The sequence below is a fragment of the Psittacula echo genome (genome assembly GCF_963264785.1).
Source record: "Psittacula echo genome assembly, chromosome: 18".
Lineage (NCBI taxonomy): Eukaryota > Metazoa > Chordata > Aves > Psittaciformes > Psittacidae > Psittacula > Psittacula echo.
The window spans coordinates 7,476,628-7,487,280 of NC_137754.1; the positions used below are offsets into that span (position 1 = coordinate 7,476,628).

Sequence of the window (10,653 nt, forward strand, 5' to 3'; positions counted from 1 at the left end):
GGGCGTGGCCAGGGTTATGCTGCGCTGGGGGAGCGCGCTGAGGAGGGTGCTCCCGCTAGGGACCCCGAGGCCCGGGGGGGCTGCGGGCCGGGTCCTGCGCACCGCGGCCCCGCGCAGCGCGGACACGTTCCGGGGTGAGAGGCGGGGGGCTCCGGGGTAATGGGGGTGAGCGGGGCTGGAGGGGTCCGGGAGGCTGGGAGAGAGCTTGGGGAGGTTGCAGGGGACTGAGGGTCACAGAGAGTCCGGGGGAGGTAGGGTGGGCCTGGGGCGGCCTGGAGGGTGCAGGGGGTTCGCAAGGTGATCCCAGAGGAGACTGGGGCGATGCAGGCGGACAGTGGAGTCCATGGGGCGGCGAGGGGGAGGCGTGGTCACAGAGGGTTGTGGTGGTTCTAGAGGTCCCTGGGGTGCTGAGGGTGCATCTAGGGAAGTGTGGGGGGGGGGGGGGGGTCCTGGAGGGTCCAGGGTGTTCCCGGGGGATGCAGAGGGCACTGGGGTGTCCTAGGGGTGCTCCCCAGACCCATCACCCCCTCCCCCGTCCCCCGTCAGAGCTGGGTCTGAGCCTGAGGCGCCTGGGGCAGACCCTGCAGGATCAGCTGTCGGCGCTGGGGCCCGGCACAGGGAGCTGGGTCCCCCCGGGGGCGACCCGGGACCCGCGGCCCCCCGAAGAGGCCGACGTGGTGGTGGTGGGGGGCGGCGTGGTGGGCTGGTCCGTGGCCTACTGGCTGAAGGCGCTGGAGGCCCGGCGGCACGGCATGAGGGTGCTGGTGGTGGAGCGGGACCCCACGGTGAGCACCCCCTCCTGGGGCAGGGCATGGCCCTGGGGACTCCCCCGGAACCCCTCTGTTCTGGAGAGGTGTTTCTCTCTTTCAGTATTCCCAAGCATCCACGGTGCTGTCGGCTGGGGGCATCCGGCAGCAGTTTTCCCTCCCGGAGAATATCCGCATGTCCCGTTTCTCAGCCAGTTTTCTCCGCAATATCAATGTATATGGGGTTACTGGGGGCGGTGTCAGCTCGGGGAGGTGCAGCCCTGCTCAGTAGGTGCCTCCTCTCGTCACAGGAGCACCTTGGGGTGCTGAACGAGCCGCCCGTCGACATCCAGTTCCAGCCTTCAGGATACCTCTTCCTGGCCTCCCCGCAGGATGCTGATGGGCTGGAGGCCACTGTTAAGGTCCAGAGGTGGGGGACACACACAGACAGCACCCCCTATCAAGGGTTTTTGGGGTTGGGGTTCTCATCCTGAATCCCCGCCCATGCTGGCTGTCCCCAGGGAGGAAGGGGTGCAGGTGATGCTGCTGTCACCCACCCAGCTGAAGGAGAAATTCCCATGGATAGACACGGAGGACGTGGCCGTGGCATCCTATGGTACGTGGGGACCCCATCACCACCCATCCTCATCCCTATCCCCGTTCCCATCTGTATCACCATCCCCATTCTCACCCCCATCCTCACCCCATTCCCCATCCCTATCACAATTCTCAACCACATCCCACTCCCATTCTCATGCCATTCCTCATTCTTATCTGTATTCTCATCCTCATTCCTATCACCATCCTCATCGCATCACATTCTCACCCCCATCCTCACTCTTTCCCCATCCTCATCCCCGTCTTCATCCCTATCCTCATCCTTACCCATTCCCACCCTCACCCCGTCTCATATAATCATCCCCACTGGGCACATCGTTCATCCCACCTTAATTTGGGGAAGGGGGTTCTTCCCCCCCCCCCACTCAGGTGTGTTTGGAGGGGTCACAGTGGCATCCCCCACCCCCGTGTCCCCCCCAGGTCTGGAGGACGAGGGCTGGTTCGACCCCTGGACCCTCCTCACCGCTCTGCGGCGCAAAGCCATGTCCCTGGGGGTGCTCAGCTGCGCCGGGGAGGTGCGAGGTGAGGGGGGGACACGCACAGAGCGGGGTGTCCCCTGGGGGTGTCACCCCCTCACCTCCCCAACCCTCCAGGTTTTGTCACCTCAGCTGAGGACATGATGCCACCACAAGGACCGGACCTGTTGTCTGCACGCATCAAACGCGTCCATGTGAGTGTGTGCCCCCCAGGACACACCTGAGAGGGGGAGTGACACCCATCAGGTGTCCGGGACACCCCCCCCGGCTCATGTGGGGTGTGTGCCCCCCCAGGTGTACATGCAGGACAGCCTGGAGTACCAGCCCGTGACCTGCGCCATCGTGGTGAACGCGGCGGGTGCCTGGGCCGGGGAGCTGCTGGAGGCAGCCGGGCTGCCCGAGGCGCTGTGCCAGCCCCCCCTACCCATCAAGCCCCGGAAGAGGTGGGGAGGGCAGGATCTGGGGGTTTACATTGTGGGGTTCACATCCTGGCATCACCGTGGAACCCATCTGTGCTCTATGGGGACAGTGGCTGTGTCCCAGTACCCACCATCCATCCCTTTGCAAAGGGGGTGTTCGGTGTTCGGTGGGGTTCTGGGGAGGGGATCTCACATCCCAGCACTCAATGCTCTCTATCTTCAAGGGCTGGTGAACCCCTTGGTCCTTCTTTTGGGGTGCCCCTCCAATTGTCACGAATGCTGTGAACCCTCAATGCTTTCATTTCCATGCACCCCCTGATGTTCTGAGGCACAACCCACCCCCCTCATCCCTATATGTTTTTTGGGGGGATCTCCTTTATCCCTTTAGGTACGTGTTCTCCTGGCACTGTCACGATGGTCCCGGCTTATCCTGCCCATTCCTCATTGACACCACTGGTGCTTACTTTCGCCGCGAGGGCATTGGCGGCAACTACTTGGGTGGCATGAGCCCCCCTGAGGTGCGCCCATAGGGAGGTTCCTCTCTATTTATGTTAATTATTTATGCTGTTTTAATACATCATTTACATGGTTTCTCTCCGTAGTTTTCTTTCTAACTCGCTCCCAACCTTTTTTTCCCAGGAGGAGGAGCCGGATCCCAGCGACCTCTCTGTAGACCACAACTACTTCCAGGAGCAAGTCTGGCCCCGGCTGGCCCGGCGCGTCCCGGCTTTCTCCTCCCTCCGTCCCGGCAGCTCCTGGGCAGGTTACTATGACCACAACTCCTTCGACCGCAACGGTGTGGTGGGACCTCACCCCAGGCTGCCCAATCTCTTTGTGGCTGCTGGGTTCAGTGGTCATGGACTGCAGCACGGGCCGGCAGCCGGCAGAGCCGTGGCCGAGCTGGTGCTCAAGGGTCAATACGAGACCTTGGACCTGAGCAGGTTGGGCTGGAGGAGGCTGGTGCAAGGGGAGCCGCTGATGGAAGGTGGGGTGGTGTGATGGACGTGGGGAAACAGACACGGGTGGGGGCCCACGCTGTGCCCTGCGGCAATAAAAGGGATGATGTGGAGTGTGCTGGGGGAGTATTGTGGGGGGAATGGGGACGCCCCCGCTGCCACCCGGCTCTGCCCTGTGCGCAGCAGGCACACACCAGTGCACCCCTTATTGCTCTACAGCGCTCCCTGTTGCTCACCCAGTGCTCCCCAGCCCCGCTGCCACCCGTTCTGTTGTCTCCACTACTCACCCCCCAGTGTCCCCACTGCTTTCCATTGCCACCCAGTGCCCCCTGTGTCTGCCTTTTGCCCCTCAGTGTCCCCATTACCCCCTAACATCCTCCCATAACCCCCCCAGCCTCCCTCCCATTGCTCCCCAACATCCCTCCCATTGCCGCCCATTACCCCACAGTGTCCCCCTTACCCCCCAATATCCCCCTATGACCCCCAACATCCCTCCCGTTGCCCCCATTGCCCCCAATATCCCCCTATGACCCCCAACATCCCTCCCATTGCCCCCAATATCCCCCTATGGCCCCCCAGCCTTTCCCAATCTCCCTCCCATTGCCCCCGGGTGTTCCCATCACCCTTCTCTCGCGTGGCGCCCCCTGGCGGCGCGCCGGAATAGCTCTCCGCCGGCAGTGCGCCTGCGCCGGGCGGGCGGCTGCGCGGCGGGAGCCCGGCGCATGCGCGGTGGCGGCTGGGCCGCTGGAGCTGGGCCGTTCGTGCCGTGAGCACGGCCCGCGCCCGCGGTGAGTGGCGGCGGCGGCGGCGGTGGTGGTGGTGGAGGGGGAGTGGAGATGGATGGGACGTGGGGACAGCCTGAGGTAAACGGGCCGGGATCGGGGCGGGCGGCACTGCCCGGAGCTGTGCGGCGGCCCTGAGGTGATTCGGGTCTGAAGCGATCCATGGGGAGAGACTGAGGTAATTTTGGGTTCTGGGGCCGCTGTGGGGGCAGCCCTGAGGTAACAGCTTCAGGGGATCATGGGGGCGGTGGTGGCTTCAGGCGCACGTTGTTGTGTGTTGTCGTGTGCTCGCCCCCCCGCCTCCGATTCCTGGCGTGATAGTGCGAACAACCTGAGGTAAAATAGTGCTCCCCCCACTGGAGTTATAGGGGTGGCCCCCGGTACCCACAGGGGCAGATCTGAGGTAACTCTGCCCCACAGTTAACAGTGGGGAGATGGTGCCCCTGCCCCAGCGTTGCTGTGGGGCAGCACTGGGCGCCGCTGGGTGCTGTGAGGATCCCGTCTTTGCACAGTGATCCCCACCGCTGGAATCACCCATCGGGAGGGGCTGCCTGCAGGAGCAGGCTCTCACTGTGTAGAGGTTTCCAAGGCCAAGGCAGGGTGAGGTGCAGTGCCGGGAACAAAGAAAACAGACTCTTGCCTTTTGTTTCTGCTGCGGCTCTGCCAGTGTGACCTGGACCATGGACACTTGCTAAAGCGGAGACACCCCCCCCCGGCCATCTGTGTGTGTCTGCTCCAAAAGCTTCATTTTGGGGGGGCCGTGCCTTTGATTAACCTGATGTTAGTAACACTGGAGGCTGGTTCTGCTTCCACAGCTTCATCCCAGCTGGTGTTTGTGCTCACAGGAGTGGGGTTCAAACCCTGGCAGGGTTTATCTTGGAGTAACCCAAATAAAATCCTTTTTTAAAATTAAGTATTTTAATCATTTATGCCTTGTGCTGCACACTGTAGAGCAGCAGCAGCTGTGACATGTTGGGGCTTGTGATACCAGCCTGCTCCAGAGCTGTGGGAGCTTCTGCCTAGGAAAAGCGATCAGTTTGGATCCCATTGGAAAAGCTCCATGTGTTTTATTACTTGGTGGTTTCTGTTTTGTTTTCCTTAACTCAAAAACCTATTTCCGCAGCGCTTCACGAGGAGCAGGAGGCTCAGCACAAGGTTTTTGGCAAAGGGCTGTTGGGAGTTGTCACTGCCTTGGGCAAAAGCTGATGGGACAGCTCAAAGAGCAGCCCTGGTTTTGTCAGGCTCCTGATTGCAGACCTGGAGTCTCTTCCCTGTCAGAGGAGGTGTGGAGCTGGATGGTGTTAACTGAATGCTGGGCTTAGCACAGATGTTTTCACACCTCCCTGGGCTGGCTCTGCTGGCTTTTCTCTTCCCAAAATTAGTGGTGCAGTGAGGTGTTAGCATAGAACTACAAGCTGTGCCGTTCCTGAAACTGAGGTTTTTAACATGGGATACCACGACACAGGATGGATCCTTTCTCTGCCTGTGTGTTTGAGGGGGGCTGGAAGCCTGTTGGTGGGATTAGCTTGGAATCTCACCTTGTGGTTAATGCCTGCCACGATCCTTTGGGTTTTCTCTCTCCACAGGCTCCATCTGTTTCCCATCCCTCCAGGATGAGAGAGGTTTGGGTTCGGCTTTTCCCCTCTCCCTGTAGTTGATAGTTTTGGAACCGGAGGTGATGCTGGAGTCAAGATGGCAGACAGTGTGAAAACCTTCCTGCATGACCTCGTCAGGGTGAGTCCGTGCACTGCAGCCCCTTTGTCATGAGGACTGGTCCCATTCCCTTCTGTAGCTTCGTCAAAGGTGGATTAAAGAATTGGAAGGAAAAGGAGCTCTGGGTGTATGTTAATCAAAGACTTCAATTTAGTCAGGCAGAGATACCTGTCAGCAGGCTTTCTGTTGTTAGATTTGAGGTAGCTGTGTGGGATGTGTTGCTTCCCAAGTGTTTTCCCAAGATGGCTGCGGTGTGTCTGTTGCAAAGGGTCACAGTGATAAGGCTTCATGTAACTTCAGTGCTCCCACACCATCTTGTATCATCCAGGCAAAACACAGGCTCAAAAATTTTTGTGATGGGATGCTAAGAAGAAATTCATGTTCAGAAACTGGTGTTCACTGGCCATGGCCTCAAGCAGAAGGATTTGGGTCCTAGAATCATGGAATGGTTTCGGTTGGAAAGCACCTTAAAGCTCATTCAGTTCCAACCCCTGCCACGGGCAGGGACACCTTCCACTAGAGCAGCTTGCTCCAAGCCCCTGTGTCCAACCTGTCCTTGAACACTGCCAGGGATGGGGCAGCCACAGCTTCTCTGGGCACCCTGTGCCAGCGCCTCAGCACCTTCACAGGGAAGAGCTTCTGCCTAAGAGCTCATCTCAGTCTCCCCTCTGGCAGGTTCAAGCCATTCCCCTTGGCCTGTCCCTACAGGCCCTTGTCCCAAGCCCCTCTCCAGGTTTCCTGCAGCCCCTTTAGGCACTGGAGCTGCTCTCAGGTCTCCCCTTCAGGAGCCTTCTCTTCTCCAGGCTGCCCCTGCCCAGCTCTCTCAGCCTGGCTCCAGAGCAGAGCTGCTCCAGCCCTCGCAGCATCTCCGTGGCCTCCTCTGGGCTCGCTTTATCAGTTCCACGTCCCTCCTGTGCTGTTTCCCCAGAGCTGGATCAGGACTGCAGGGTGGGGTCTCCCCAGAACACAGCAGAGGGGGAGAATCGCCTCCATGACCTGCTGCTCACCCTCCTTTGAGTGCAGCCCAGCACACTTGGGAATTCTGGGCTAAAGTGCACTGAAGTTAGGTCATAGGGAGCTTCTCATGGACCAACACCCCCAAGTCCTTCACCTCAGTTATTTCACAATGCTTTCACACTTCATTTTGAACTGAAATGTTTGATAACAAGTGTGTCCCAAAGGTTGAAATAAGTGCTAGAGAGGTGTTGCTGGAAGTCTTTTAAAGCAGTTGAGGCAGAGGCTTCTTGACACTTCTCTGTTAACGGGTTTGCACAGATGTGGCTCCGAGGCTGTTTCTGGGATGCTGTCATCTGTAAAGCCACAAGCATCACACTCAAATGTATGATCAGGCCACGAGGGTTTTGCACATCCTGAATGTTTGGTGTAATTCTATTTTATTGGCCTGTAGTGGCTGGCTGGGGGGAGAAGAGCTTTCTGCCAGGCAGAAGAAATGGGCTGTGAGAGATGTGACTCTCTGCGTTATAAATAGTGAATTTTGGATGAGAAATCACACCTTCAAAGAGAGGCTGCTGCTGGAACAGGAAGTGATTTAGGTCACCAGGCTATGGAGAACAGGCAGCACTCCAAACCCTGGCTCTGCCTGAGCCTGGTGCTGCCTCTTCCACTCTGGGCAGCAAGGCTCATCCCCTTCCATAACCAGGAGGTGGGAGGGAGTGTCACAGCCTCTCCTCATGTCCACAGGGAATTAAGGACTCCATCTGGGGCATCTGCACTATCTCGAAGCTGGATGCCCGCATCCAGCAGAAAAGGGAAGAGCAGAGGCGGAGGAGAGCCAACAGTGCGCTAGCCCAGCGGAGGTTTCACTTGGAAGAGAAGAAGCAAGAGAAGTGAGTGTGGGGCCTGAGGACTGGTAATTCCCTTCTCCCAGTTCATCAAGGGTGAATCAAGGTTCTTTTTCCCCAGCCGTGCTGTGTTCCACAGCCATCTGTACCAGTTGCATCCACTAAGGATGGAAACACCGGGATTAAATCCCAGCTGTGCTCTTGGCATGTCCATAGGTACACTGTGAGGAGGGAGAAGCCAAAACCAGCCTTTTCCAAGGACAAAATGCCCCAAAACCCCTCCAGTTTTATTGCACTGAGAGCTTTGAGGCAAACCAACCCTGAGCTCCCCCATAAAACTCAGGAGGAGAGCTCTGCTTCTCTTCCATTCCAGCATGGATACAGGGAATTACTAAAGGTTCTTGATGTGTCTCTCCCGTTGCTCCGCAGTGAACCCCGGATAGTGAGCCGGATATTTCAGTGTTGTGCCTGGAATGGAGGCGTGTTCTGGGTAAGTGGGAATTTTGTTCTTTCTGTGTTAAAACCCCCCTGTGGAAACCAACCCTCATGCGCCTTTGGTGGTGAGCCATCAGCTGAGCTGCAGGACCTGTGCCAGCTGCCATATTCCCAGTCCCACCACTGTGTTTTAAGGGAACTGGAATATAGACCTGCTTGGGAAAGCCCACATGTTGAACCCAAGCTGCTTTGAGACTGCTCTGTGTGGGATATTGCTTCACTGAATTGAATATTGATTCCTCATCTCTGACCTTACTGTGAGGCTGATCCTCATAAATCACCAGCTTAATTTTCTCATTAGGCGGAGAATGAGGAATTGGCCCCGGAATGTTAAAGGGAATGTGCTTGGTTGTAGATTTGGGGTGGGTTTACATGCCAGTCCCGGCGTGTTCCTGGATCCGCGTGGGTAGAGGGTCCAGTTGCAGCAGCCTAAAACCTGACCCAGCAGCACCGAACCTTCCTCTTCCCCCAGCTCAGTCTCTTCTTGTTCTACCGCGTGTTCATACCCGCCCTTCAGTCCGTCACGGCGCACATCATTGGTGAGTTCCTTCCCAAAACCCCATGAACTGCCATCTCCTTGCCTTGTTCTTCTCCTCCTGCCTGAGCTAATTAAGGCTGTTGTTAATTATCCAGGGGTAAATCAGAGATGGAGAGTCCCACTCAGGGACGGTGTGGTGGGATCTGTGCAGGGTTCTACCACACAGTTGTCACTGTGGTTTTGCAAATGAATGAAAAGCAAGTGGGATTCCTCCTGTTGGGGGCTCCCCTGGGAGCACAGATGCCAGGGGGAATTTCTGATGGGAAAAGAAGGTTCCTCCAATTGAGGAGCTTCCCAAAACAAGGAGTTCCCTAAAATGAGGTTCCTCCAATGAGGAGCTCCCTGAAACATGTAGCTTCCTGTAATGAGGAGCTTTCCAAAACGAGGAGGTTCCTTCAGTGAGGATGTTCCTCCATCAAGGAGCGCTCTGAAATATTGAGCTTCCCAAAGTAAGGAGCTTCACAAAACAAGGAGGTTTCTTCCAGTGAGGAGCTTCCCAAAATGAGGAGTTCCCCAAAATGAGTAGGTCCCTTTAACATGGAGCTCCCAGAGACAAGGAGGTTCCTCTAACGAGGAGCGCCCTAAAATGAGCTTCTTGCACTGAGGAGCTCCCTGAACCGAGGCACTTCCCTCGCGGAATCTTGACGTGTTTCCCTGTTTCTGGAAGGTGACCCTTCCTTGCACAGCGATGTCTGGGCCTGGCTGGAGTTCATCCTCACCTCCATCTTCAGCGCCCTCTGGGTCCTGCCCCTCTTTGTCCTCAGTAAGGTCGTCAACGCCATCTGGTTTCAGGTGGGTGCCTGGAAAACAGGCTCTGGGTGTATCCCTGGTGACATAATCCCAGTGGATTTTGGATCCCCTCTCTCCATCAGGACATTGCAGATCTCGCCTTCGAAGTCTCCGGCAGGAAACCTCACCCCTTCCCCAGCGTCAGCAAAATCATCGCTGACATGTTGTTCAACCTCTTGCTGCAGGCGCTGTTCCTCATCCAGGTGAGGATTTAATCCCCCCGAACAACCACATCCCCCCAGAGCCACCTTCTCCAGAGCTCCCCTCATGCTCCCACTGGGATTTTATCCATAGGGAATGATCGTGAGCCTCTTCCCCATCGATCTGGTCGGCCAGCTGGTTGGGCTCCTCCACATGTCACTGCTGTACTCGCTCTACTGCTTTGAGTACCGCTGGTTTAACAAAGGTGGGAAACACTTCCAGATGGGATGTGTTGGGGTGGAGGCTGCACCATGCCAATGGTTGGGTTCTAATGGGTTTTCTCTCCCTTTCTCACCAGGAATCGAGATGCACCAGCGCTTGTCCAACATCGAGAGGAACTGGCCCTACTACTTTGGCTTTGGCTTGCCACTCGCCTTCCTCACGGCGATGCAGTCCTCCTACATCATCAGGTGAGGGGATAGCTGCCATTCCACATCCACGTCATTCTTCTTCCTCACCCCAACGCCCTTTTTAATGTCATTTTATCATATTTTGGGTTTTTTTCCCTTCCAGCGGTTGCCTCTTCTCCATCCTTTTCCCCCTCTTCATCATCAGCGCCAATGAGGCAAGGACCCCCGGCAAAACCTAGTGAGTGAGACCCTCCGTGCCTTCAAACCTTCAGCCTCACCCCCCCAAACCTCCACCCAGGAGGAAGCTCATGGGGTTCTCTTCCCTTTTCCAGCCACTTCCAGCTCCGGCTGTTCTCCTTGGTGGTTTTCCTCAGCAACAGACTCTTTCACAAGACGGTTTACCTGCAGTCGGCCCTGGGCGGTGCTTCCTCTTCCTCCGACCGCCCCCTTCCTCCTCAGCCCTCTCCTACCAAACACACAACGGCCCCGGGGCACTGAGTCCCGGGTAGGGGTCCCTGTGTCCCCCGGTGACCGGCAGCCCCCCCGAGGGGTGGTTCTTCGCCCCGCCATGGGAATTTTAAGGGGGGGATATACTTTTTAAGGAGCTCCCGTCCCCCTCCCGGTGCATGCGCCGGTTCCGGTAGGGTTGGGACGGAACCGGGACGGGGGTTGGTGGGTTTGGGGGTGTTTTTTTGGGGCGGTTTATCAACTTTTCTCTAGTATTTTCACACGGAAACATTAAACGGACGAAACACGACTTGTGCCCCT

At 57.3% G+C, this 10,653-nt stretch overlaps 2 protein-coding genes across 7 annotated transcripts; both read left to right on the top strand.

The window, feature by feature from the left end:
- The first annotated feature begins 11 nt into the window (after positions 1-11).
- Positions 12-5,676, top strand: FOXRED1 (FAD dependent oxidoreductase domain containing 1). Of its 4 annotated transcripts, XM_080631809.1 has the most exons (11): positions 12-134; positions 579-785; positions 871-981; positions 1,058-1,176; positions 1,268-1,362; positions 1,785-1,886; positions 1,958-2,034; positions 2,135-2,283; positions 2,648-2,777; positions 2,899-3,244; positions 5,121-5,676. In XM_080631809.1, exons 2-11 carry the CDS (start codon positions 753-755, stop codon positions 5,201-5,203), a joined length of 1,245 nt encoding a protein of 414 aa, XP_080487935.1. In that variant the 5' UTR covers positions 12-134; positions 579-752; the 3' UTR covers positions 5,204-5,676. The 4 variants fall into 4 exon arrangements, with proteins under 4 accessions (XP_080487935.1, XP_080487932.1, XP_080487933.1 ...); XM_080631806.1 differs by lacking the exon at positions 12-134 and having other exon boundaries at positions 281-785; XM_080631807.1 differs by lacking the exon at positions 12-134 and having other exon boundaries at positions 281-785; positions 1,973-2,034.
- Positions 3,910-10,539, top strand: EI24 (EI24 autophagy associated transmembrane protein). 3 transcript variants are annotated; one of them, XM_080631815.1, is made up of 11 exons: positions 3,910-4,003; positions 5,584-5,731; positions 7,412-7,557; positions 7,942-8,002; positions 8,480-8,546; positions 9,213-9,337; positions 9,418-9,537; positions 9,629-9,740; positions 9,834-9,945; positions 10,049-10,123; positions 10,218-10,539. In XM_080631815.1, exons 2-11 carry the CDS (start codon positions 5,690-5,692, stop codon positions 10,381-10,383), a joined length of 1,026 nt encoding a protein of 341 aa, XP_080487941.1. In that variant the 5' UTR covers positions 3,910-4,003; positions 5,584-5,689; the 3' UTR covers positions 10,384-10,539. The 3 variants fall into 3 exon arrangements, with proteins under 3 accessions (XP_080487941.1, XP_080487943.1, XP_080487942.1); XM_080631816.1 differs by lacking the exon at positions 3,910-4,003 and adding an exon at positions 4,060-4,175; XM_080631817.1 differs by lacking the exon at positions 9,629-9,740 and having other exon boundaries at positions 10,218-10,497.
- Positions 10,540-10,653: the final 114 nt, after the last annotated feature.

Excerpts from the sequence above, each read along its gene's own strand:
- FOXRED1 (XM_080631806.1), top strand. The coding sequence starts at position 477 with ATGCAGAGGGCACTGGGGTGTCCTAGGGGTGCTCCCCAGACCCATCAC. Across the intron at positions 982-1,057 it reads GTTTTCTCCGCAATATCAAT|GAGCACCTTGGGGTGCTGAA; the intron begins GTATATGGGGTT and ends CTCTCGTCACAG. Across the intron at positions 2,778-2,898 it reads GTGGCATGAGCCCCCCTGAG|GAGGAGGAGCCGGATCCCAG; the intron begins GTGCGCCCATAG and ends TTTTTTTCCCAG.
- EI24 (XM_080631815.1), top strand. The coding sequence starts at position 5,690 with ATGGCAGACAGTGTGAAAACCTTCCTGCATGACCTCGTCAGG. Across the intron at positions 8,547-9,212 it reads CGTCACGGCGCACATCATTG|GTGACCCTTCCTTGCACAGC; the intron begins GTGAGTTCCTTC and ends TGTTTCTGGAAG. Across the intron at positions 10,124-10,217 it reads AGGACCCCCGGCAAAACCTA|CCACTTCCAGCTCCGGCTGT; the intron begins GTGAGTGAGACC and ends TCCCTTTTCCAG.